Source organism: Micrasema longulum, unplaced genomic scaffold (assembly GCF_059751315.1).
Source record: "Micrasema longulum isolate JH-2025_06_02 unplaced genomic scaffold, ASM5975131v1 h1tg000378l, whole genome shotgun sequence".
In the NCBI taxonomy this organism is placed as follows: domain Eukaryota; kingdom Metazoa; phylum Arthropoda; class Insecta; order Trichoptera; family Brachycentridae; genus Micrasema; species Micrasema longulum.
Window position 1 is genome coordinate 244,861 of NW_028277579.1, and position 11,937 is coordinate 256,797.

The following is an 11,937-nucleotide window of genomic DNA, read 5'->3' on the forward strand; positions in this document are numbered from 1 at the left end:
TCTTGTCGACGACGCGTGAGGCTGCGTGTTGCAGGCGGAGTTGTTGTTTGCGGCGGCAGCATCCAGCTGCGGCGGGGATGCGTGGTTAGCGCGTAGGCGGACGTCTTGTCGACGACGCGTGAGGCTGCGTGTTGCAGGCGGAGTTGTTGTTTGCGGCGGCAGCATCCAGCTGCGGCGGGGATGCGTGGTTAGCGCGTAGGTGGACGTCTTGTCGACGACGCGTAAGGCTGCGTGTTGCAGGCGGAGTTGTTTGCGGCGGCAGCATCCAGCTGCGGCGGGGACGCATGGTTAGCGCGTAGGCGGACGTCTTGTCGACGACGCGTGAGGCTGCGTGTTGCAGGTGGAGTTGTTTGCGGCGGCAGCATCCAGCTGCGGCGGGGATGCGTGGTTAGCGCGTAGGCGGACGTCTTGTCGACGACGCGTGAGGCTGCGTGTTGCAGGCGGAGTTGTTGTTTGCGGCGGCAGCATCCAGCTGCGGCGGGGACGCGTGGTTAGCGCGTAGGCGGACGTCTTGTCGACGACGCGTGAGGCTGCGTGTTGCAGGCGGAGTTGTTGTTTGCGGCGGCAGCATCCAGCTGCGGCGGGGACGCGTGGTTAGCGCGTAGGCGGACGTCTTGTCGACGACGCGTGAGGCTGCGTGTTGCAGGCGGAGTTGTTGTTTGCGGCAGCAGCATCCAGCTGCGGCGAGGGTGCACGGTTAGCGCGTAGGCGGACGTCTGGGGACGACGCATGGGGTACGTCATCACGATGTGCGCTGATGAAGCGTTGTTCTTGAGGGGCGGCAAGGGGCGCGGAGATGGTTCTTTCGCTGGCGGTAGGCGGACGCCTTGGACATGGTTGCAGGCGGCCACGTGGTGAAAGCTGACAGACTGGGCCATGAAACTTCGAAGGTCCGGAGTTTGGAGATTCAACCGAAGGGCTGGGACAAGTCCGAGTACTTGTCCCGCGACGAGTTTCGCGACTTTCTTCTCCCGACAAAAAAAACTCCCTCGACTATCTTCCCTCAACTGTCTTCCCTAAACTAAAAAAACTGTAAGGGCTGTGGCCCATTTTATAGAACCACCCGATCGTGTCTGTCTGCTTTCCCCCTCACACATATAGCACAATTAGAATGTTGTCCTTTTTCAACCCTTATTACTACACAAATCTTACATCTAAACTTATATCCAACAAAACTATAATAATACTTATATTTATAATTAACTTACACTAACTTAATTAAATCAACTTAAATACAAACATGGAGATTAAAATATAATTTATTTATAATTTCGCCTCGTGGTTGATGGTTGATGGTTGATAGAGGTTCCTGGACCGGAACCTGAAGCGTAAGCTGATCGCCTTACCTTCAATGTAACAAGGGAATCGCTTAACGAACTGATACGGTGCTATATGCACCACCGAGTGCGGATAGAGAAATGAGGATGAATAAAGATATACATGTCGAATAAACGTCGGGTTCGATTCCCGGCAAGGAAGATGTGAAATATTGATTTTTAATTTTAATTCTAGGCTGCAATGTTTTTATCGTTCCTTGATTGGAACCTGAAGCGTAAAACTGACCATCTTGCCTCCATACATATGAGTGACCGGAATATCTGTCGACCGTGTTAGTGCCCTATGCATCTTTCGGCATGCAGATAATCCGAGCAAGGTTTCTCACGTTCCGGAGACGGGAAGTTTTATATTTTATGATGGGGTAGGATTAAGTCCGGTCCCTTGGAAGAATTTCGGGATTTACTTCGTTGTACGGAGTCGTGTTTTATTGACCTCTGTTAATAAGTGCAAAAACCCAAGTATTTAACCGTGGCTAGTTGCAAGGAATTTACTTCAGCTTTCAAAATTTACCAAAACGCACGTGTATAATTCTTATCATTGTCGGTACCCTTAGTTTAACCCCAATTTTATTAGTTACTTATTTTTTTGCCAAAGGGTTTATTTGTAAACACCGCTTTGGTGTTTTTCCATACATCAAACTTATAAAAATAACTTTTTTTAATTTACTTACATATAACTTTGAATTATCTATCCTTACCTCTGTTCTGTATAAAAACATTTAACTCTTTAATAAAGATACCAGTCTCGAAGATGTCGCGAAAGCGATGAAACCGGTCACTGGATATTCCAAATCTGTGGATTAAAGTATAACTCGTGTTTTATTTATATAATAAATTACAATGAACTTCCATCAAGAGTTTTCACTTACAAACTTAAATATTTTAAATCAGTAGTATTGCTTCTGTTGGAATGATGCTGTGGCGTAGAATATATTATGGACCTTTTCATCAGTCTTTTTTTTCCAGGTTATTACATGTACATAGAAAGCACTTCTCGCGTTGAGAACGACACAGCTCGCCTCATCTCCCCCGTGTACCCGTCGAGTCTGACGCAGTCCGGCTGCTTCAGCTTCTACTACCACATGTACGGCTGGACTATCGGGACCCTGAGGGTCTTGGTGCATCCGTCCAGCATAGGACTGTCCGATATCCTGCAGGACCCTGACACGAAAGCCAAGTACACCATGTTTCAGGAGTCGGGAAACCAGGGAGACTACTGGTTCAGGGGCTTATTTGATTTAGACGTATGGCAGGAAAATTTTCAGGTATGTTTTTTATTTATTTATTGATGTTTTATTAAATAAGTTAGAGTTTAGTAAATAACAGCATTTATCGATATTATTCCTGGCCGATTACCTCTCTTTCCCGGCCTTCCCTTGACTCCTCCTTATGGTACCTACCTTACATCAAAATGGAAGAAATACAAAATTAGAACATTCGGATTTGGAACAAAATAACGTACATTTTTGACATTCAACAATTATAATTATTATGGATAACTTATATTGCGCCATTTTCGTAATATAATACCTCAAGAGTGCTTTGCAAAGTGATTGTGCAGGGTGTTCTTTAAACCTTGTCACATCCAAAACCACGATGATCAGTATAAGCAAGAAGACATATTGACACATTAAAATATTTTTTTAGAACAAAGAAAATTTTAAAAAAATATATAAATAAAAAAAACAAATGGTTGGTTTCTTCAACAGGGGAGAAGTGAGGGGAGCGCGGTGCAGTATCAGACTCCCCCCTCCCCCCCTCCTCATTTCCCCCTTTCAGATGTAAGCAACCATTTGCTTTTTTTGTTGTTTTTTTTTTTTTTTAATTTTCGTTTAAAAAAAATATTTTAACGTGCCAATATGTCTACTTGCTCATACTGATCATCGTGGTTTCGGATGTGACAGGGTTTAATGAACACCCTGTATAAAGAAATAAATTTAATTTCACCTTTTTTAATTTGTAGTTTAAGAAAAACAATGTACTTTGTGTCACCACATGCTAAGGATTTATTAAAATGATTTAGAGAACAAGCGGGTTTGAGGTTTTTTCCGAAACATCACTTCACTCTCTCAGTTTCACACCTCTGAATATGATTGAACTTAGAGATTCCAAAAAAAAGTCTCGCTGCGGCATTCAATACAGATTGTAGGCGAGTCATTTTGTTCTTGGTAGATTTGCGTAGATACTCGTACCATTACAATAATCGACTCTAGACACTGCAAACGCATTTATTAATTGACTCAGCTGGTAAAAGCATGAACTTTTCGTTCTACTAATTTGAGCGTCAAGAGAAAGGTCAGAATTAAGGAAGACTCCCAGTAGTTAAACGGTGTTAACAATGTTTTGAGTTTGTCCGAATTTTTTTCGACAAGAACTGGATTCAACTCCTTCCTGACAACAGGATCTGATCAGATCCTAACTGCCACGAGAGAAGTTCCAAACAATAAAGGTGCCAGAACCCACTACGAGGCAGGTAATTGCATTCATTGTATTAGGGTTCAGTGGCAAAGTAAATAAGAATAACGCATCCCGCGAACCAAACCATTTCGAGCGTTCATCTGCCAACAGGCAAGTGGCGCGATTAGTGAGCTTAAACCAGTGCGTGATCATTCATTCTATGTCCGCTCCCTAGTTGGAGCATATAGTATCCACAAAAAGCCTCCATGCATCTCTAACGGCTGCTAACTTCTTTGCGTCCCCTCAAGTCAGGTTCTAGTCCCAAAGTTCTGACATAAACTGCCTACGAACAGTAAGCAGTGGACGTCCGGGATGTCGACAACTTGATTCCTTGTAAAGTAGGCAAGCGTGGTTAAGGCTTTCAAGAGGAATTCGCAGTATATAACCAAGCTAACTGTATCGCCTCCACTTGACAACAGTTGTCACTGGAGTTTGTCAAAGTTTGTCAAAAGTTTGTCTCACAAAGTCAAACCACCACACACCCAAAAATCTTCCGATACACCTATTCTCAAAACTCAGAATTTAAATGTTTTGAGGTTGTGAAGTGCCACGATTCGCATCCGTAGAAGAGAATAGATGTGTGATAGCATAATTTATTCTGACTCAGCGTTCGCTATTTGAGTTGGGGGTTTTGATAAACTCAACTAGTTGTATAGGTTCCCATGTGATTTTAGTATTTTCCAGAGTGTAAGTCTGTGCGGATTATTAAATGCTAAAATTTGTGTAAAAAGAAAAAAAACAGCTTTTATTTATTTTTAGATAGTGATTGAGGGCGTCAGGGGCTCAGGATATGTGAGTGACATAGCCATAGACGATGTTGCCATACTACAAGCAGACCAATGTGTGAACCATAAGGAGACTCACCAAACTTCTACCAACGTACCCAGTCCTACAGCAATCGGTAAGAGTCCCATTGAGGTATACAACTAGAGTGAGCAAAGGCGTTTGGAATATGGTCCCTTAACCTGCAGCCAATTGGCATATGTTTGATAGAACGGGCTTCAGTCTGTTACGAGCATTTTTCGGCTACTTTTGAACTTTTGAAAATGCCTACATGTACGCTAAGACACCAAAACGTTCTGGAAAAGGTAGAAAAAACAACAGTTTACCTTTCATTGGTAATTAATGTTTTCATCTTAATCAATATTTGTTTAAATAGCTATTTCAATGTTGAGAAAAAAGTTTTATTAATATGTTACCAGTATTGATGTCCTAATTATTTCGCAAGTTACTCTTCTCCTTCGTCCACAGGTATATTTTTCCGAATATGTAGTAAAACGATAAACAAATGTGACGCGTATGTGGAAGGGAGCAAAATACTGAAAAAAAGTCACAAAAGACTGATATAAACAGTCCGTGATTTTTACTGTACTACGTGTTTTGCTTGCCAAAGACGATGTGATATGATGTGATGACACTTGCATCTCCCGCTGGCAGTTCTTTTTCCTTTGGGGACGACTTTTTAGCTCGGATACCAATCCGTACCAACGGAGTATCATCTCTATTTATATTATATATTTTTTTGTTTTTTTTTATCCTTTGTATGTCCGTTAGTCGTCAATTTGAGATCCAAGGTACAGGAACTCAATTGAAATGGGTTTTCAAAGTCCCCAAACCTCTAAAATCGGTAAATGACAATTATTTTGGTCTTATTCTGGTTAATCTCCGGTCCTTTCATTCTGAACACGTTTAAGGGGATCAACTATTTCACTGGGGTGTTTGACCAAAAGTTTTATACCTATTGTTTGAGAAGCTGATGTTGGAAAGCTTTAATTCACCAATGGACACTCTTTCATCCCATCCATCAAGAGCCCCGCGCATTATGTATTACCCATAGATATTGAATAGGTAGGAGGAGAGTATGCAATCCTGCCGTACTCCTTTTTCAATTAGAAACTCTTTAGTGTGTAAAGCATTTATTCTGATCTTCGCCGTACTGGGGGTACACATTCATCATCATCAGTGGCGCTACAGCCCGTTGTGGGCCCTGGCCTCCTCCAGAATTTGTCTCCATTCGTCCCTCCACCCCACGGCTCTTCTCCAGTTTGTCAAGCCAATCGCTCTAATGTTACTTTTCACATTATCCAGCCATCTTAATTTTGGTCTGCCTCTGCTTCGTCTGCCTTCCGGAGTGGTATAAAGAATCTTTTTGGGGTACGGTTATCATTCATTCTGTGCACATGGCTCAACCATTGTAATCTTCTTATTTCGATGAATTGTGCAATGTTGGGTTCGCCATACAGTGCCTCTTATTCATGATTAAACCGTCTCCTCCACACACGTTTTGGTTGACATCACCAAATATCTTCCTTAATATTTTTCTTTAGAATACTAATACCATATTTTCATCTCTTTTGGTCATAACCCAGCATTTGGCACCATATGTAATGACCGGTCTGAAGAGAGTTTTGAAATAATGGGCTTAGTTTTTCTAATGAGCAATTTGGATCTCAGATGTTTAAACAAGCCATAATAACATCCGTTTGCTGTCGATATCCGTGCTCTAATCTCGGTACTATAATTGTTATCATTAGTCATTTCAGTACCTAAATATTTCAAGGAATTGACATTGTCTATGTGGTGTTACTTAACGTCAATTGCCTGTTGTTCATAGTTTATTTGTGACTTTCTAGCAAACATATATTTAATCTTAGATGTATTTATTTAAGACCCATGTCATTTGCAGCCATTTCAAGCTTTAAGAAATCATCTTTTAATCCCCGGACAGTTCTAAAGATTAAGTCTAGGTCATCGGCATAGGCTAATATCTGGGTTGTCTTTTTAAAAATAGTTCATGTTGTTCTATTCCTGCATCTCTTATGGGTCTTCAAGAGCAATATTAAACAACAGGCATGCCAGTGCATCACCTTGCCTTAGACCGTTGTACGTCTGGAATGGATCTGATTTTTTGTTATGAACCTTCCCCAAGCATTGTGTTTTAGACATTGTATTCTTAGTGAGTCTTATTAGTTTTTATGGAATCCCCAATTCCACCATTGCCTCGTACAGTTTCGACCTCTTGATACTGTCATATGCCGCTTTGAAGTCAATAAACATGTGGTGGGTCTTAACATTATAATCCAGCATGTTTTCCATTATGTTCCTCAATGCAAATATTTGGTCAGTTGCTAATCTATCTGGTCTGAATCCACTCTGGTATTGTCCTACTATATTTTCGACATGTATGAGAAGTCTTTTAAATAAGAATGCAGCAAAGACTTTGTAAGCTGTGTCCAGCAGTGTTATACCTCTGTTATTATCACAGTTCATGGCATCTCCCTTTTTGTGCAGGGGGCACATAACACCGGGGGTATACATTCAACGTGTAATAAATAAACATCGAACATCAACAGTTTCTTCTAACAAAATCCTACACTTCTAGGCTCCTGCTTCAACCGATGCAATGTCACGGACAGTGAACATTGCGATTGCTTTGATGGCTGTGAAGAACAAAATAGTTGCTGTGTGGACTATTTGGATACTTGTGTTTTTGGTAGGTGTATCATTTACTAAGACTTATTACTGCTGTGTTCTTCAAACAATTTATATTTCCCTGTGTTTCGACTCATTTAAATTGTTTTCTTTTAACAAAATGCATTTTGACGCTGGAAAGGAAAAAAATACTAAACGACATGTACCATTTTACAGAAGCGCCAATTAAAGTATTGTTTTTTTTTACTAATAAAAAATCTCATATGGTCGTGTTGCAAACTCCTGGATTTAATAAATATTAATATTCTAACACGTAGAACTAGACAAAATACTATATATTATTGTCACCCTTTTCAAACCAATTATCTTTGTCACTCACCAATACCGGGCACACACAGCCTAGCCTAAATGAATGTACCTCTCATATCGACATTTTTAACTCCAGTCTCTGTGAATTAAAATTATTTTTTTATAAATATTTTATTTTATTTATTTTATTTTATTTTTGCACCACAACAGGCCAGGAGGCCCAATTACAGCGGTGAATTACATCACAGAACACCCAGGCTTGAGAAAAATCACATTTAATTTTTGTGTTCTCACCGGGAATCGAACCCGGAACCTTCCGTCTGTGAGTCAAGCGTCTTGACCACTACACCACGGAGGCCGCCTATTATGATGTTCTATAGCAACGATTAACGATTCATTTGCAAAAGCTACTTATGCTAATGATCTGGTGTTAATTAATTTAATTTTTTTTATATCCTTTGTACGCTGACATACATACATGTACGTATATATTTTTCTTGTTATTTTTCTTTTTCTTTTTATACCCATGTTTCAATATTGTTTTTTAATTTTTGTATATCTAACTAACTCATTATATTGTTATATTTTATATTGTAAAAGGCACTTGTGCCGGATAATAAATTAATAAAATAAGTCATTTAAAAAGGAATGTAAAATGCGAGGTTATTTTTTGATTAAAAAAACAATCATTTTTATTTTGGGTCTTTTGTAAAATTGGTACGTGTCGCTTGGTAACTTTTTCCTTTCCAGCGTCGATTTGTACTTTTAATACAAAGATAAATTAATATTTTTTTCATCGTGATTTGCTATCCCACATCAATTAAGGTTGCTGTTCTTTAACTTCAAAACTCGACAGATGGATGAGTTGAGTAAAGGTGGATGTTTAAACACAGACAGAATTGTACGAAGTGAGTGAAGATGTAACTCAAATTTACACCAATATTAATTTACTGTAATTTATTCCGTAGATGCAGTTTCTACCACCGTAGAAACCGAAGCCACGTACAATGAAAATGAATCAGTGTCGTCGTACAAGTCAGATACGCCACCAACTTCCCTAAAAATCTTTGCGACAAAAACTCAGAGTTCAACTGAAACCGAACCGCCAACTACATCGACAACCGTGACTACGAAAACCGTTAAAACAACACATCAGACACAGACAACAAGACAAACAACTTTCCGTCCAACAACTAAAGTGTTCACATATAAGCCGGTAAAATCAACATATCGTTCTACGTCGACAACCAGATACCTCACAACTAAAACTACAAAACCAAGTACAAAAATCACTTCAACAACTCAAAAGCCGTATAATTTAAACACAGTTAGTTACAACAATAAAAGTTCAACGAAGCAAAAAACTGTTCCGATTCTCCAATTCAATACTCCGGCCGTACCGTTGACTAATGCGACGGGAATTTTGAAAAAGGCCATAGATGAAGTAGAAAATATTCCAGTCAAGGCAAATAAAACCGCAACTGCAAACAAAACTCCCTCAAGTGGAACTAAAAATGATACTGGGAATCCTAAAGTAAAAGTCTTTACTACTGCTAGACCAATTAAAGCATATTCCAAAACATTTGATCACTACAGTAAGAACCCTATAAAATTTACAATAACGACTACCAAAGAGGGCATTGCATCTAAAAACAAAAACATTCTTCTTTATAATGAAGGTAAGGTATCAAAGATTTTCATTATTATTATTATTGGTTATAGGCAGGCAGCCTTTGCTGATGCGCCTATATCTTGTGAACTGCTTTTTGTCCAAGCATCATTTAGTGTTATATAAAAAAAAGAAATAAAAAAACAAATTAATAAAAATATAAGTTAGATAACAACAAGTCTTGCAGCTACTGAGCGCATGGACAGTTGTAATTCTAGACCTCATTTACTAAATTTAGATATTTAATAGATCATAACATTTATCTATTGAAGCTAGATTACTAATCGTCTTTCAGTACAAAGTGCATGGACGAGTAAAATTCTGGCAACTTAAAATAAACATTGAGCATAATAGTGACTTTGTAAAGTGTTCGTGCTAAAAAGTGAACAGTAAAAAACTAAACAGATAAAGCACCGTTTCAACACTATGGATAAAATAACAGATAAAAATATCCGAAGGGTAGCTTTCGTAGATTTTGGGTAGTCACTGTCGCAGTGTCGCACACGTGCAAACACATGTTGTTTGCTAAATTCCTAGAAGATGGTCCGGTCCACGTGTAGTTGCCGGAGGGGGGAAAGAAGCCTATTGTTCCAACGACTTTGTATCCATTTTAGTCTGTATTATTTCGTTTTATAATGAGTATGAAATTCCCACTCAATTTTTTTTTTTTTACATTATGATTATACAAACGTGTATATGAGAGTGGTTTGAGGATTGACGTATCATTTTGTATGTACGAGTATATTGGACGTAATATTTTTGATCTATTGAGTATTTATCAATAAGTTCATTTTTAGTAGCACTCCAGAGGCAGAAGCCCGGATAGTTAAATCTTGATACATTCGCATCACAAATTAATTCTTAAATGATTTTAACGGATTCATGTAGTTTTTTATGATTTAAAAATAGGCGCACAGTTGTTTGAAAGTTTCCGTTATTCACTACTTGTCACATATTTTAGTAAGAATAAAGCGCAAAATAATGATTTTAAATTAGAGTTCTGTCCACACATCGACCACTTATAAACACTAATACAATGTTTGTTTAACAATTAACTATTTATTTTCGAATTTTAAGCTATGTTTGGAGAGAGAAACTATAATTCACGCCCAGCCGGTACGGAGGCTATGAGTTAATAAATATATTTTTAAAAATAAAACAACGTTTTTTAAACTTGCTCTAAGTCAATATTAACTTTCACACGGTAAATACAGTTTAAAATTTATAAATTACAATGTTTTTAATCATTGAAAATCATATCTTTAATTATGTTTCACAGACGCCCATGTCGCTGAGTCTGATGCCAAAAAGTCGTCATCTCCAGAAGTCATCATTATTACAGTAGTCTTGGTCATTACTTGTGTGGGAGTCATCTTATTCCTCATGCGGTCCGGTCGCTTGAGGAAACTTCTCGACAAAGGCAGAGTCCGAATACGACTGAACTCCAAAAGCTCTACCAACGCAGACATGAAGTTCCTAGTTCACGAGGAAGAATTGGAACATGATTATGAAGACTGAAAAGAATGAAAGAAAATGTTATCAATGTTATATGAAATGTTATTTTTTTAATCCTTTGCCCAAAAAAAATCGTTGTAAATATGTTCAAATTCATTTATATATCGTAGCTGCTCTAAATGTAACTTACTTTCTCCCCATTTAGAAAACTTTAATACCAAATTTTATATTTTATTTTCGACATCCAGTAAGAATCTCCAATCCGTGGCATGCATCAACTTTTCTGAATCCCTATGACCAATGTCATGAAAGAGCGAGGTCAATAGCTTCCGCAACTTGACAACACTCCCGTCTTTCCACGATTCTGGCAAAAAGTTATGCACCTTTTTGCCTACGTAATAGTGTTGTCTCGATGCCAGAACAGTGTTGACCCCTTCACTTAGTATGTATCTTGTATTATGGTTGTGGTTGACGCTTGGGTAAATGTCTCTATTTATGTGTGTAACCACTACCGTTCTCAAACAATATCCAGTACTCTGAATTCTTTGAAGAGCAAATTTGATTATTTATTAAGGGAATATAATTTTTTAAGGCTTTTTTTAATGCGAAAAATTTCCATATTATTTCATTTAAGTTCTTTTTTATTATTTGAATGCAAAATTTTGACTCTTCTCATTATCAAAATTGTGATTTGAAGTTATAAGATAATTAGCAAACTCTGAAAAATTATTATTATTAAAAATTTTGTAATTAAAATTATTGAGAATTAAAATTCTGATAACGGTTACATCCTTCTGATAATAATTAGTGGATTGCGGTTCCTTACATTAACCACGAAATTAACATGTATACCATACAAGATTTATAGTATACCTAGTGAAACATAACCGCAAATTTAAAGCTCAAAAATTAATGATTATTGAATGGTAACTTTTAGAACAGTATAACTAAATAAACATTTAAGTTTGTAAGTGAAAATTCTTGATGGAAGTTCATTGTAATTTATTATATAAATAAAATACGAGTGATACTTTAATCCACCTTACCTCTGTTTCGTATAAATACATTGAACTCCTTAATAAAGATACCAGTCTCGAAGATGTCGCGAAAGCGGTGAAAACTGAATATTCCAAATTTGTGGATTAAAGTATCACTCGTCTTTTATTTATACAATAAATAACTAAATAAACGCAAGAATTTCTATGGTTGTTTTAAAAAATAGGGAAATATCACGTACAGGGTGTTTACTAAACCCTGTCACATCCGAAACCACGATGA

At 38.0% G+C, this 11,937-nt stretch overlaps 1 protein-coding gene across 3 annotated transcripts in view; it reads left to right on the forward strand.

Annotated features, from left to right (window-relative positions):
* Nucleotides 1-10,881, forward strand: part of LOC148282077 (uncharacterized) — a 28,218-nt gene extending 17,337 nt beyond the window's left edge. For all 3 annotated transcript variants that reach the window (XM_088225661.1, XM_088225660.1, XM_088225662.1), the window contains exons 6-10: nucleotides 2,304-2,602; nucleotides 4,554-4,695; nucleotides 7,177-7,287; nucleotides 8,504-9,214; nucleotides 10,484-10,881. In XM_088225661.1, the coding sequence (XP_088081787.1) occupies nucleotides 2,304-2,602; nucleotides 4,554-4,695; nucleotides 7,177-7,287; nucleotides 8,504-9,214; nucleotides 10,484-10,722 (1,502 nt within the window). In that variant the 3' untranslated portion in view covers nucleotides 10,723-10,881. The remainder of the gene's footprint in view (nucleotides 1-2,303; nucleotides 2,603-4,553; nucleotides 4,696-7,176; nucleotides 7,288-8,503; nucleotides 9,215-10,483) is intronic.
* Nucleotides 10,882-11,937: the final 1,056 nt, after the last annotated feature.